This window comes from Calliopsis andreniformis, chromosome 5, assembly GCF_051401765.1.
Source record: "Calliopsis andreniformis isolate RMS-2024a chromosome 5, iyCalAndr_principal, whole genome shotgun sequence".
NCBI lineage: Eukaryota > Metazoa > Arthropoda > Insecta > Hymenoptera > Andrenidae > Calliopsis > Calliopsis andreniformis.
Genome location: NC_135066.1, coordinates 33,078 through 45,439, shown reverse-complemented (window position 1 = coordinate 45,439; position 12,362 = coordinate 33,078). Strand labels below are relative to the sequence as shown.

At 37.0% G+C, this 12,362-nt stretch overlaps 4 protein-coding genes across 7 annotated transcripts; 3 read left to right on the top strand and 1 right to left on the bottom strand.

Annotated features, from left to right (window-relative positions):
* Positions 1-804: 804 nt before the first annotated feature.
* LOC143179164 (uncharacterized) lies at positions 805-4,818 on the top strand. 2 transcript variants are annotated; one of them, XR_013001904.1, is made up of 6 exons: positions 805-1,051; positions 3,291-3,632; positions 3,760-4,096; positions 4,184-4,321; positions 4,405-4,619; positions 4,711-4,818. XR_013001904.1 is itself a non-coding variant. In XM_076378260.1 (5 exons), the coding sequence occupies exons 2-5, from the start codon at positions 3,368-3,370 to the stop codon at positions 4,556-4,558; spliced, it is 894 nt and encodes a 297-aa protein (XP_076234375.1). In that variant the 5' UTR covers positions 805-1,051; positions 3,291-3,367; the 3' UTR covers positions 4,559-4,655. The 2 variants fall into 2 exon arrangements, 1 of the variants encoding a protein (XP_076234375.1); XM_076378260.1 differs by lacking the exon at positions 4,711-4,818 and having other exon boundaries at positions 4,405-4,655.
* Positions 4,819-5,537: 719 nt separating this feature from the next.
* On the top strand, positions 5,538-8,432 carry LOC143179871 (E3 ubiquitin-protein ligase RNF34). 3 transcript variants are annotated; one of them, XM_076379282.1, is made up of 7 exons: positions 5,538-5,662; positions 5,796-6,079; positions 6,159-6,351; positions 6,469-6,565; positions 6,779-7,001; positions 7,152-7,332; positions 7,413-8,432. In XM_076379282.1, the coding sequence occupies exons 2-7, from the start codon at positions 6,032-6,034 to the stop codon at positions 7,583-7,585; spliced, it is 915 nt and encodes a 304-aa protein (XP_076235397.1). In that variant the 5' UTR covers positions 5,538-5,662; positions 5,796-6,031; the 3' UTR covers positions 7,586-8,432. The 3 variants fall into 3 exon arrangements, with proteins under 3 accessions (XP_076235397.1, XP_076235395.1, XP_076235396.1); XM_076379280.1 differs by having other exon boundaries at positions 5,539-5,662; positions 7,407-8,432; XM_076379281.1 differs by lacking the exon at positions 5,538-5,662 and having other exon boundaries at positions 5,778-6,079; positions 7,407-8,432.
* A 139-nt stretch (positions 8,433-8,571) lies between these two features.
* Mrpl17 (mitochondrial ribosomal protein L17) lies at positions 8,572-9,719 on the top strand. Its single transcript, XM_076379283.1, has 3 exons — positions 8,572-9,089; positions 9,172-9,382; positions 9,466-9,719. The coding sequence occupies exons 1-3, from the start codon at positions 8,892-8,894 to the stop codon at positions 9,597-9,599; spliced, it is 543 nt and encodes a 180-aa protein (XP_076235398.1). The 5' UTR covers positions 8,572-8,891; the 3' UTR covers positions 9,600-9,719.
* Bckdha (Branched chain keto acid dehydrogenase E1 subunit alpha) lies at positions 9,654-11,538 on the bottom strand. The gene is made up of 7 exons (XM_076379278.1): positions 11,293-11,538; positions 11,009-11,204; positions 10,769-10,930; positions 10,508-10,652; positions 10,206-10,409; positions 9,866-10,129; positions 9,654-9,779 (listed from the first exon to the last, which is right to left on the bottom strand). The coding sequence occupies exons 1-7, from the start codon at positions 11,536-11,538 to the stop codon at positions 9,701-9,703; spliced, it is 1,296 nt and encodes a 431-aa protein (XP_076235393.1). The 3' UTR covers positions 9,654-9,700.
* Between the last annotated feature and the right edge of the window lie 824 nt (positions 11,539-12,362).

The window sequence follows — 12,362 nt, the reverse complement described above, 5'->3', positions numbered from 1 at the left end:
GAAAACACCATAGAAACATTTGAATCGAAAAGCTATTGCTTTCGAGCCAAAACAAACGAGCCAGCATTCGATTAAAGTTAAATACTTTTAAGTTGAACCGCAGTTAGGTGTGCCATAGGAAAACGCTATAAAAGGCGTATTTAGAGTTTAGTATAATAATATTGTATCGTTCGATTCGCAGATTTACAATAAAGTACGTTGTGGAATTTATTATCAACGGATGCATTTCATTATTTTCGTTGTTCTTTTAGTCTTTTCATCAAAGCTACTTGTTTCGTTCCTTCGAACATAAAAAGCGTTCGAAGGAAACTAAATCGTAAAAAGGGGAATTGTGAATAAAGAGAGAGGGAGGAAGGAAGAAATGAAGAAACGATGGATGGGGATGAGGACTTGTTTCTCGTCAGTATTACTTAAATTGACAGAAATGTAAGTGAAAAGTAAGAAACGAATACGCGTGAGTGGGAAGCAACGTAACGGAGAATAGCGTTGCTCGTGAAACGAGGAACGTTGGGCCACGGGCCGCGGCTGGTCAGTTCGAGGCAGAGAGGACAGAGCAGCAGCACAGAGAGAGTCAGTCAGCCTTCCGTGATACTCGAACGCGCGAGTCATCGCGAAGTGCGAAATACTATATAATACCCTACGCAAGGTACGCGAACGAACTATTGGCCCGATAAACTGAGGGTGACGACTGACGGTTTATACGCGCTATACGCGCGTGCACATGTGTCAAATTACGCTACGAATTACGCTACGCTAGACACAGGGGATACGACACGGAGAAGCGTATACGTAAACTACGCGTTCGTCTTCTATTACTATATAGATATATACGTATGTACGACAAACGTATATTGGGAACATAAACTGAATATTACTCGTTCGTGAAACACAACTGTTAAATTAATCGGTTGTAAATACCCGACCTTTACTCATAATTATTGCCAGTCGGAAGGAAAGGAACACGTGAACCCATCGGAAGAAGGAAAACGAAGAGAAACAAAGCATCCGATTCTATCGGATTTTATTTCTAACGACGCCTGTTTCTTGACTGGTGGGTGCAATTATGCCATAGCCCTGTTAATCAGCGTGCATCAAAATTAGCCCACTTATAGTACAACGACCGTTCTCTCTGGCGCTAACGTTTCTGCGTAACTACTAACAACGTAACTACTTACGACAAATTGAAGGTACTTACGCGTGCAATCATCTATTCTCACTGTTCTTCATTGCTTGTAGTTTCATCTTGCAACATCATTCTCTTTCTTTTAAGTACATTTTTCCTCTCTACTTCATATGCGCACACATACATACACGTACTTTTCATCTTACTTTATCGGTTTCTTACAGCTTTTCGTTGATCGTTTATGGGGTACGTACGATCACACGATAGAAAAATAGCATATGTGTTACGTATATCTACGTTAATCGTGCAACCTTCGATCAATTTCGTCTTTATCGAGTAACTTCAATTTATATCGTTGTTCGTTCGAAGCTACATCACAGCGTAACTGTATCTACGTATATCCATTTTGGTTGTATATATACATGTATACGTATATTTTATACATGTATACGAAGAATTTGCATTTAACAAGAACGTTATTCAATTTGTATCTCTTTAGTTTTTTCATTGTTAGTTCGCCAGTATTAGTATTTACTATAGCTTACAAGTTGAAAGAACCCATAGCAAAAGGGATATGATTTATTTATCTTACGAGTTCTTTTCAAATCTAACATTTCATCAAATCAGTTAACATTACTTCGTAAACAGAGGTGTAAAACAAGTTGGTCCCTCACGACTGGTTTTCGAAATCGAGTCCTGGACTAAAGCTCGTTTAACTTTCGTGGTACACATACATACATACATACATACATATATATCTGGTATGTACAGCAATCTTGATTCTATTTACCTTTGAACTTTTATTCGCAACTCTCCGACTCAAATAACGTTACAAAATTCATAACAAAGTACGCGTACCTTTTACTTCTCTCCCAGGTAAGATCTGCACATTTTGTTTCTTTCATCTCAACGAAACTTAAGCACGACGAGAAATCGATGAATGCACGATACAAAATTATTACCGATTTACAATTTCAATCAATTCGTAGTATATGATTTTCCTAGCAACGATCAACGATAAGTACTCCTAATCTAGTACGTATCGTTCATTCATATCAAGCGATGAGATTTGTAATATTACAATCAATGTTGTTCGAACTGTATCTGAAACGATATCGTTTCAATCGACAAACATGATCGACGACAAGAAAGGGGTGTTCGTTGCGAGACATAGGCGCGTGGAGGTGTTCTGTTCGCAAGGGAGCGATCTTGGAAGGGAAAGAGCACGTAGAAGTTGGACAACAAAATGCATTGACACTTAACAAGAAAATGAGGGGAAGAAAGAAAAGAATATGTATAAGAATAGAAGAATACCTATAGGAGAAAAATTTATCGCTCAATCTTGTATTCACGACCCCGTTTCACGGTAGGGCCTACTAACGGTTCGAATGAAAAATGTACGAGACCGAGAACGATGTCCGGTCGATTCGATTTAAGACTCAATTGATCACACAGGTCTCGTTCGTCACCGATTTCGATGCACGGATCGTTCTTGATTAAGGAATGTCGACAACGCTATACATACTTACACGGGTTCATTTGTATTCCACGTTTGAATCAGTCGATCGACCCAGTTTTTCGTTCCGCTTTAATTTTTCGTCACTGGCGGCGATCAAAAACGCGTTCTAATAACGAAAAGTATGAACACAACCGAAAGCGATGCAAGCACATCGCGGTGATATTATTCATGGAAATGTAAGAATTAACTTCAAATCCATTAGAATGTCCAAAATTAAACATATTCCACAGGTTTCGTCGTGTTTTTTACGTGCCTACTTATTTATACACATATATACATATACACGCATACATAGCGTAGGAACGTACATGAGAAGTAGGTAGTAGGCGATGCTCGACAAAATCTCTTCAAGCGACTTGCATCAACGTCTCGATGTACATGTTATGCATAAATTGATGCTCTACGCCTAACGGGAATTTTCTTAATTCGCGATCCTTCATATGGTACCTACTACGTTTATTAACCCGCTTTCGTGTTGTCCCGCATTTCCTAGAGATATCAATAAAACGCATGCATTGACCCGTCAATTCCTTACTCGTCCTTCTTGCGTTTCCAATTAACGTTTCACAAAGGAAAAGAAGGAAAGAAAGAACAAGTGATAGGTAAGAAGTATTAGATACCTATATAGGTACTCTTTCTTTCGAATAGGTACCCTATTACATCGATCGTTCGGTACCGTCTGCCCTTAACTACTTCTCCGTAAATATCAACGGAGAAGAGAAGTCATGGAAAAAAGAAAGAGCACGATGGCATTACTCGGACTAATTTTGTTCCTGAAATCGTCGAACGTGGAAAGCGGCGCAAACGAACATTCCTACTCGAAATATTCTCATCATCGACAGAAGAGATTATTTTGGATAACTAACGATGGTCGGATAGCTTTACCTCCGGGCACGATAATGACGATAACTCCTACGTTAGCGTTACCCTTCGTCAGATATCCACCTTATGGTTTCCTCAGTAACATGACGATCAGTCTCCCTTTCACAAGTAGGTATACATACTTGAAAATATTATCTATGTACCATTATTGCTCGTTTCGACATCTATTTTTTTGCATCGAAAAAACAATTACTGTTCTCATTCGCTCACCTATTTTTTTGTCTTCCGGTCACAGTTGATTTCGACAAACTTGGTCTTACCGACAACGAGAATCCTTACGGCGCATTGCCATCGGCATTTGAAACTACCGCGAGAGGTCAAGATTCGACCACAGCAGAGTTTATTGCGGCGTTTGTAAAACGAGAACTCAGTAAGAGGGATACGATCGCAAATTTGCCTACAAACGCATTTTACGGGGGTGAAAGAGCTCTGTTGTATGGCACCGCCGAAGATATGCTCACCAATCTTGGTTTGAATGGAAGAGCCTGTCTATTAAGAGCGATATGCGAAGTGCAAGGACATCCTCTGAGCAATTTTGGCCTAATCGGAGAAATGCTTAAACTTTTCTTTACGTATGTTTTTCTCTATATTCTTTGCGTTTACCTTGTTTATGTCTTTTCCTTCCATAATCTACTACTATGCGCGTAATCTTCTTTTAGGGCTAGTAAATCACCATTTTCAAGCCTCTTAAAGGATTACGTTGAAGCTGAAAAAAGAGGGAAGTTTCATGGCGAATGTTGGCCTTATTTCAAGGATTGTCCAAAATCGTTGTTTCGTTCGTTGGAGAATAGATACACGTAAGTACTTTCATAGATAGGTGCAAATGGCTAAAACCGAAAAAATAATCGCGTTAATGCGTCATTTATCGTTGTACGTACAGGAAAGATGCGTTTCGCGAGAACGCAGTCACTGCCCAATCAGTTGAGGTAAACGAGGAAAAAGAACGACATACCTCGTCGATCGAATCGATGAAAACGCAGGGAGGAACTCAATTTCTTCAAAATGCAGAGCACACGATACATCCTTTCATGTAGGTGTAGATATCACGACAATGCGATACATTCACTACTTACGATTAAGTGCATATGTATATATGTACGTATTTCGAAAATTCTTTTTTCTTTACTGAGAGAGGAACAAACAGAAGAAGAATTACGTATAGTTTTTCTTCTTTTTCGAAACGAAGCAGGGGAACGGCGCATCGAGAACAATGACGAAGGACCAAATACACATTTTACGCTTTCTTGGCCTACGCGGGCTATGTAACGTATTGTACACACGCGTGTATGTCGCGCCCAGGCATACGTACTTACGATTTCTTCTCGCCATATTATTTCTAGTAATTTACTCATCGATATCATCATTTACATCATAATTAGCAAACGATATTTCGTAGAGCTGCTCAAGTTATCGGTTAATAATCGTGATACGATACTTGGATCATTTCTCGATTTACTAATAATGTATGTATGTACATATGATGTTCAAGTAAATACTCCGACGATGTTTGCGATCTTCACCTCTGGCAATTCGTGTACCCTGTGATTTATCACCATATGTATGTCATGTATGTACGCTCGAAGCGTCATCCATTCAAATCATGTACATCTCTAAGTCAATCTTCGAACAATATTATAATATTATATTATTTATATAGTTAATAAAGAATTTCGACGATTTTGCAATCATAATAGCTCCATCCTTATTAAAAGCAATTGAACAGTACCAACTATATGTATTTGCTGTATAATACAGTACACAGAATGATCAGTTTAACTGGAAACCCTCCGAGTGTTTTGGTAAATTATTGTATGCAAATGTGTCGTCAGCATTGTAAGTGCCGCCAACGTACACTTTCATGGAACCAAGTTTCTTTTTCGCAACGTTACAGCTGCTCAAAGGTCGACAATTTTTCAACCCAAAAATAGCGATCCTTTAATTTTGCGAAATGTATATTGATGAATACCTATAAACACTTACTTACTTATGTACATACATACTCATATATATGTAGCTGTACATTCGTACATACGTACGTATAAAGTACTGTTCCAATAGAGGATGCGGTTCTCGAGTATTTTCAATGGGCAGAATATGGCTACTGTCACGCACGACAGGATTCAGCCATCAGTGATGCAGTGAGTAACATTTTAATCACCAATTTTAGCCAACTTTTAATACGTTCTGATTTTGCATTAATTCCCTCTTGACCTTTGATTCTCAAACACGCCATCTTCAATAAAGTCTTAGGGAATTCCCCTCTGTTTTTAGTCACGATACTAATTTTTGGAACGGGTAGTGGAAAGGATTGAGAAGATTAAAGGGCATCCGATGTTGGGGTTACATTTTTCAGCCGTTCTTCTTTCTAATGTATCTTTCGCATTAACGTTATAACCTATAAGTAGCACATTTCTGTGTCCCCGTGAATGCATATGAACCTAACCTTTCGAATTGTCGTTTGGCGAAAAACGTTTGCATTATCGCTGTATATTCGCATAGCATAAGGGATGGCCTGCGAAGCTTGTAACGTAAAGTTCACTCTTTTTACTCGTAAGGTAAGACAGTGTGCACATATTTTTGTTTTCAATGGGATAATTTAAACCATCTTTTATCCGTATTGCGCGGGCCTTTCAGAAACAATGTATGGAATGTTTGAGACATTTTTGTTCCGAATGCGTGATTAAACGATTCGACAAGATGCTAAGTTGCGAAAGCTGTAGTATATTGTCACGAAGACCTTTGATACGAAGTCAAATCACACAAACGCGTGCTAAAGATTTACGTCAATACCTATTAGCCAAGGAGGTACCTATAAAAGGATGTATCGGTACGTACGTCATAACGAAAGCATTCTTTTTGAAATTATTTTTTTTCCAATTTCCAACAGATATACGCGACGAATCTGATATGTACCTTTGAACTAATGCTTACGTCTCGATTCTAGAAAAAGAAGACTTAATAAAAGTGCTATTGATATTTGCCGATGGTAACAGTAGTTTCACAAATACAGACAACGTAGAGGGTACAAGGACATCGAATGTGTACGTTGTGTTTATCGAATAAGTAGAATTATTCTTAACGTAAGACTGTCATGATGAAATATCTACTTCTCGAAATTGAGGAACAACGTTAACAGTACGCGCAGTATTATCATTGATTTCACGTTTGCGATTTAGCGTAATCGTTTGCGATTACAATTTATAACCATAAAATAAGCAAAGTAATAAAAGTGTGCAATTGCTGTCTAATTTCAGGCGTGGTTCTCCTGTCGCTCATCGTTCGGAAAGAAAAGACGAACGTAATAGAGAACCTCTGAACGAAAGACAAGATATCAGTGCCACGAGAACTCGTCATGGTAATATCGAAGAGGTCTCTTCGTTTAATTGTAGCTTAAACGGAAGCTCAGAGCCTATGCTGTCAGAGGAAGCAGAAATTTCTACCTTACAGTCTTCTAATATATTTACAGAAATTCCTGTGGTACGTAATCGTTCAGATTTCATTCTACTAAAATCTACATTTCATTTCTATTCGTAGAATTACAGATTTCAATTTTTTATTATAAAAATTATGATCATACGTATACACTTGTGAAATTCCTATAACATAATGTTCTCATTTCCATGACAGTGGTCCGATATCGTAAAACTATCCGATATAAATACATTATCAGAATTGGAACATTTAAGTGTGAAGCAATTAAAGAATTTGTTAAGTATAAATCGTGTAGACTATAAAGGTTGCATAGAAAGATGTGAATTATTAGATAGAGCATCCAGATTATGGGAACAATATACTCAATCAAACGCAGGTAATACAGCATCTACTTTATCGCAAAGTTCATATTCATTTATCATACAAATATTTTTAATACGTAAATCTTAGCTACAGGTATGGAAACACAGGATGAGAATTTATGTAAAATTTGTTGGGACGATCCAGTTGAATGTGTGATTTTGGAATGCGGACATATGGCCTGTTGTCTTAAATGTGGCAAGCAAATGTCAGAATGTCCGATATGTAAACAATACGTAGTACGAGTGGTCCGAGTTTTCAAAGCTTAACGCGGCGAATCGGAGAAAGAAATATTTCAAACGAAAATGAACGTAACAAGTTTATCCGTGTATTTAAATGCATATCTTTCATTAGACAAGAGAATATAACATTATCGGAACACGGCTCGTTTAACGTCAATTTGTAATTGTCAACTAATTTTTATTTCAATTCTCAAGTATTACTAAGTATCGAAGTTCGAAATTATTTTCAACCTGATAACTTTTACGTTGCAAAATGTACACCTCTCGAATAGCGACCAGAGGAGTAAACATTTTCGTAGATAATCTTTGATCTGTTAATAATGATTTTTAATATGTTGAGCTACATGTTGTTACGTATACTGCGACGAAAAGAATAAAATAAGGACGCCTCATTATCGACGATCAAAATTCAGAAGGAAGAATAATTATTAAAAGTATTTTGAAGCAACACTGTATTGTACATTACGAAGTATAAATAATTTAATGGTACGTACGTATGTATGCATACGAAGAAGGCAATTGTATACGTGTGTGCGTGTGCGTTGCGTGCGCGGGTATGTGTTTGTGTGTGCGTGTACATAATAAACGTTTTTGATAACGAAGCTTGTCGTCTAAATTTTAACTCTTAAACTCGATGCAGGACATTCTGTACGCAATGTTGATTAGGTATATGCTATCGAAACAAAAATGAATTTGATAGGAACTTATTGCTGTACGTTCGTACGTATATGTATATACGTGTGTATGAAACGTGAATCTATGACCAGTGGTCTAATTCATATAGATTGTACGTATAATTACAATTTAACGAATCGACGATAATATCAAAAAGTATTACGATACGCAACTGAAATAAATGACATGTAAGTGGGTACGTTTGAAATCGATTAAGATTAGATTGCCTGATGCATTCGTAAGACAGTGCCTGGAATCGATTTAGTTAGATGTATGCAGAAGATGCGTGTATATACATATTGGTACATACATACATACGCACGCATGCATGCACACAACGAATCCGTCTGATTCGCGACAGGCTATAGTCTCCGTCAAACTCTAGAGTTCGTAATTCCCTATATTCTCCACTCTGTTCCCTGTATATCTAGTTCTGAGATTCAATGCAGGTTCCTATACCGTACGTACGTACGTACGTACGTAGTTACTTCACGGGAGGTTGAGAATTGAAATACAGAATTTTGAGAAATCGAAGTACTTATCATCCAAAGACTGTACGGACACTGTTCCAAAGAACGAAGAATTAAATTGATCCGACAATATTGTAAGCATAACGTGACATAGTATGATATAGAGAAAAAGAAGACTATCAGTGGAAATGAATCAAGCAAACACTGAAAAATTGGTCTCGAAGTTAAGATACAATATTAGATCAAACCCACGAAAATTGAGAAATTCAGCTGGGCCAGAAGGAAGATGTCAAAAAATTAAAAAAACACTAACGGCTTTGATCAAATACGAAAGACTCGAATTGAATTATCCGAGGGCAGACGAAACAAGAGGTTATGTTGAACGAGTATGTATCCTAGAAATTGCTTTAGCCTAGAATCCTGTGTTTTACGTTAAATCAGACACGATAATATTCTATTTTTTCGCAGTTAATATCTGAAGCATTACGACACGGACCTGAAGATAAAGAGATGATGGAACTTGCAAATTTTTGGATATTAGAAAAACAGCTTATTCATAAACTCTTTAAGGTACTTGTACCAAGATACCAACATTATACAACTTCGTTTACGAAACTTCATAATGCACCCAGTATATATCCTGGAACTCCGTACAAAAGAGCCGTTTTGGAACTGAAAGGTATATTTCATCAAAACTTTAATATATATATATATATATATACATTAATTCATAGGCGTATTCATCTACGTGTTCGCTTTTAGGAAATGTATATCCTAGCATAGAACAGTATAATCCAAGTCAATACAGTCTGCTTCATAACATGCTACTAGACGCAGCTAGGAAAGAATACAGAATGGAAAAGTACAAAGAAATTGCTGAAAATATGAGTTCTTAAATTGTACATGTATATAAAACTTATCATCAAATAATACAAAAAAGATACGTTACGTAAATAAGGAACGATATAAATATAGTTATCGTCGTTACAGTACACCATTAAACCAACTTGAAACGATTCACTGGGTAATGTTCATGAAACTCTGCAACGTGATTCTCCATCGAGCGCATTTGCTTTCTGAAATCAAAGAAATCTAGAATTATTTAAAAATCTTCGATCGACGTCGAGTGGCAATAGATTTAGATCAAATTACAGAAACATACCGTATATGTTTCGGCATACTTCGATACACATCTGTAAATAATTCTTTCCAACAAGGCTTCATTTCCTTCTCCGCGTTTGTGAGCGCAAGTAAAATAGATTCTTTGATCAATTTGCGAGTCTCCCGCTCTTGTTGTTCGCTCCAAAGATTAAGAGATTCCAAATGGTTTCGAAATCTTCCGATTGGCGTACAACGATTCCACGTCGTTATTTCGTCGATCGATCGATAGACAGTGCTATCGTCAGAAGTGCTATGGTGGCCAATCCTAAGGTACAACACGGAAACGAATGTACGATTGAATGTTTCGAAAAGTTAACGTATCGGAGAGATTTTGTTAATACCGGTAAGTCATAGCTTCCATCAAGACAGGTTTCCCTTCTTCGATGCAAAATTCACGAGCAGCCTTCGTCGCGCAATACATAGCGAGGACGTCATTGCCATCAACACGAATCGTACGTATACCATAAGCTGGACCCCGTGCAGCGATACCATCGCCTTTAAATTGTTCCGAAGAAGGTGTCGAAATAGCGTAACCGTTATTCCGACTTCAGACATAGAAACGATGTTGTATAATTATTAGTTTATAGTTCTTCGTCATATCGATGTCTTGTTGTACACGATACGCGTATATGAAAGATCCTACCACACGAAGATGATCGGACATTTTAGAGTTGCAGCAAAGTTAAAAGCTGCGTGAGCATCCCCTTCGCTAGCAGCTCCTTCGCCAAAATAGCTTACCACACATGTCTTTGTTCCAGAACGTTTGAACGCGTACGCTGTACCTACGGCTGAACATAACGTTTGAGCTATTAACCGTTACACGACGAGAAACGTTGTCAAAAATGACAAAACTTATACTGTTTGCGTTGTTCTTTTTGCTATAATATAAGTTAGCATCTTATACCTTGGGGTAATTGTGTCGTTAAAGGAGAAGAAATAGTAACAAAATTCAATTTCTTCGATCCATAATGAACAGGCATTTGCCTTCCCTTCGAATTGTCTTTGCGATTACCATAACACTGATTCATAAATTCTTCAATAGGGTAACCACGCCACAATAAGACACCTGTAAAATGATTTCAGACGCAATCTAATTAGAAAGCATTAGAGAAAACTTGTCATAATTAGTTAGAGATGTTTGTACCAGCTTCACGATATTGTGCGTATACCATATCTTCCAATGCGATACCAGCAGCAGAGCCAATTTGAATCGCTTCTTCACCAGTATTGGTCATATAAAAGGATACGCGTCCCTGTCTTTGGGATTCGTACAGGATTTTATCCATAATATTTAGCGTAATCATTTTAAGGTACATTCTAGTCAAAGTCTGATTATCTAACTTAAATAAACAAAACAAAAGAAAAAAAATGTATCAATTAAGTAAAAGAAATTACAAAACGTACATTATGAATATTAATTTGTTGTACCTTGTATTCTGCAGGTAAGCCTATATATTTGGGTGAATGTAAAATCCTAAATATTGGTAGTGGTTCATAATTTTCTTTATCGATAAAGTGTAATTTATCTGTAAATCTAGCGTGTATCCCGAAATAATTAGGTTCACCTGTATCATCTGTAGAGGAAATTTGATCGTTGCTACTTGTACATCTGCTGTAATATCGTTTCGTCTGTTTCGTTTTTTTTTTTTTTTTTTTTTTTTTGAAAAGAATCATTTCAATTTATTTTTATCCACTTTTATCGCTTTCACTTGTTTTCTCTCCCTATAGTTTACACTTACCTGCTGCGATAGACGTTTGAAGAGCATTCGTCTTCCAAATCCGATAATAGTTCGTTCGATCATTATTTCGTTAAATGATTGTTAAAAATCGTTAAAAAACTGTAAAGTTTAACAGTTTTATATAACTCTATCGTAAACGTACACACGCACGTACGCGTATGCATCGATAACATCAGCAGAGCCATGGTTACGCGTTTAATGTACGTATGCATGTATACGACGCTTGCCTGACACGCATGCATACACGTTTCATTAATTCTATTTTCATTGACGCGTTTATCGATTATGACTTCCACTGGTCATGATTGTAATACTCTATATTCGTATGTACGTACGTATATACGTACCATCGCCAAACGGAAGTATCTACTGTACATAGATCTATCATCCGATATACATGCACTGTTTCTGTCAATATTCAATCGTTCGCTCGGTACACTATCATTATCGCGTCACACTCAACGTTAACAATTTTCGAGTTTAAAATAAGATTAGAATGTACTAAGAGTAGGATATATATATATGGATGTATGGACTATGTACGTCTAATTGGCAGTAATATAATGTCGATTCTCGATATTATAGTCCTAGATTTTTAAGATTTTCAAGATACATATTCGATGAAAGTTGAATTTACACGTGTCAACGAAGAAATGGTAACATTTGTACGTACATGTATTTTTATCGTCTTTTATTGTTTTTGTCGAATATCCATTGTTCGTAAGCACGACATGGGTTTTCGTAACCGTTTAGTAGCGG

Excerpts from the sequence above, each read along its gene's own strand:
- Bckdha (XM_076379278.1), bottom strand. The coding sequence starts at position 11,538 with ATGATTCTTTTCAAAAAAAAAAAAAAAAAAAAAAAAACGAAACAGACG. Across the intron at positions 10,410-10,507 it reads TGTCCGATCATCTTCGTGTG|TCGGAATAACGGTTACGCTA; the intron begins GTAGGATCTTTC and ends CTATGTCTGAAG. Across the intron at positions 9,780-9,865 it reads AGTATGCCGAAACATATACG|AAAGCAAATGCGCTCGATGG; the intron begins GTATGTTTCTGT and ends CTTTGATTTCAG.
- LOC143179871 (XM_076379280.1), top strand. The coding sequence starts at position 6,032 with ATGGCCTGCGAAGCTTGTAACGTAAAGTTCACTCTTTTTACTCGTAAG. Across the intron at positions 6,080-6,158 it reads TCACTCTTTTTACTCGTAAG|AAACAATGTATGGAATGTTT; the intron begins GTAAGACAGTGT and ends CGGGCCTTTCAG. Across the intron at positions 6,352-6,468 it reads ACCTATAAAAGGATGTATCG|AAAAAGAAGACTTAATAAAA; the intron begins GTACGTACGTCA and ends TCTCGATTCTAG.
- LOC143179164 (XM_076378260.1), top strand. The coding sequence starts at position 3,368 with ATGGAAAAAAGAAAGAGCACGATGGCATTACTCGGACTAATTTTGTTC. Across the intron at positions 4,097-4,183 it reads ATGCTTAAACTTTTCTTTAC|GGCTAGTAAATCACCATTTT; the intron begins GTATGTTTTTCT and ends ATCTTCTTTTAG. Across the intron at positions 4,322-4,404 it reads TCGTTGGAGAATAGATACAC|GAAAGATGCGTTTCGCGAGA; the intron begins GTAAGTACTTTC and ends TTGTACGTACAG.
- Mrpl17 (XM_076379283.1), top strand. The coding sequence starts at position 8,892 with ATGAATCAAGCAAACACTGAAAAATTGGTCTCGAAGTTAAGATACAAT. Across the intron at positions 9,090-9,171 it reads CAAGAGGTTATGTTGAACGA|TTAATATCTGAAGCATTACG; the intron begins GTATGTATCCTA and ends ATTTTTTCGCAG. Across the intron at positions 9,383-9,465 it reads AGCCGTTTTGGAACTGAAAG|GAAATGTATATCCTAGCATA; the intron begins GTATATTTCATC and ends GTTCGCTTTTAG.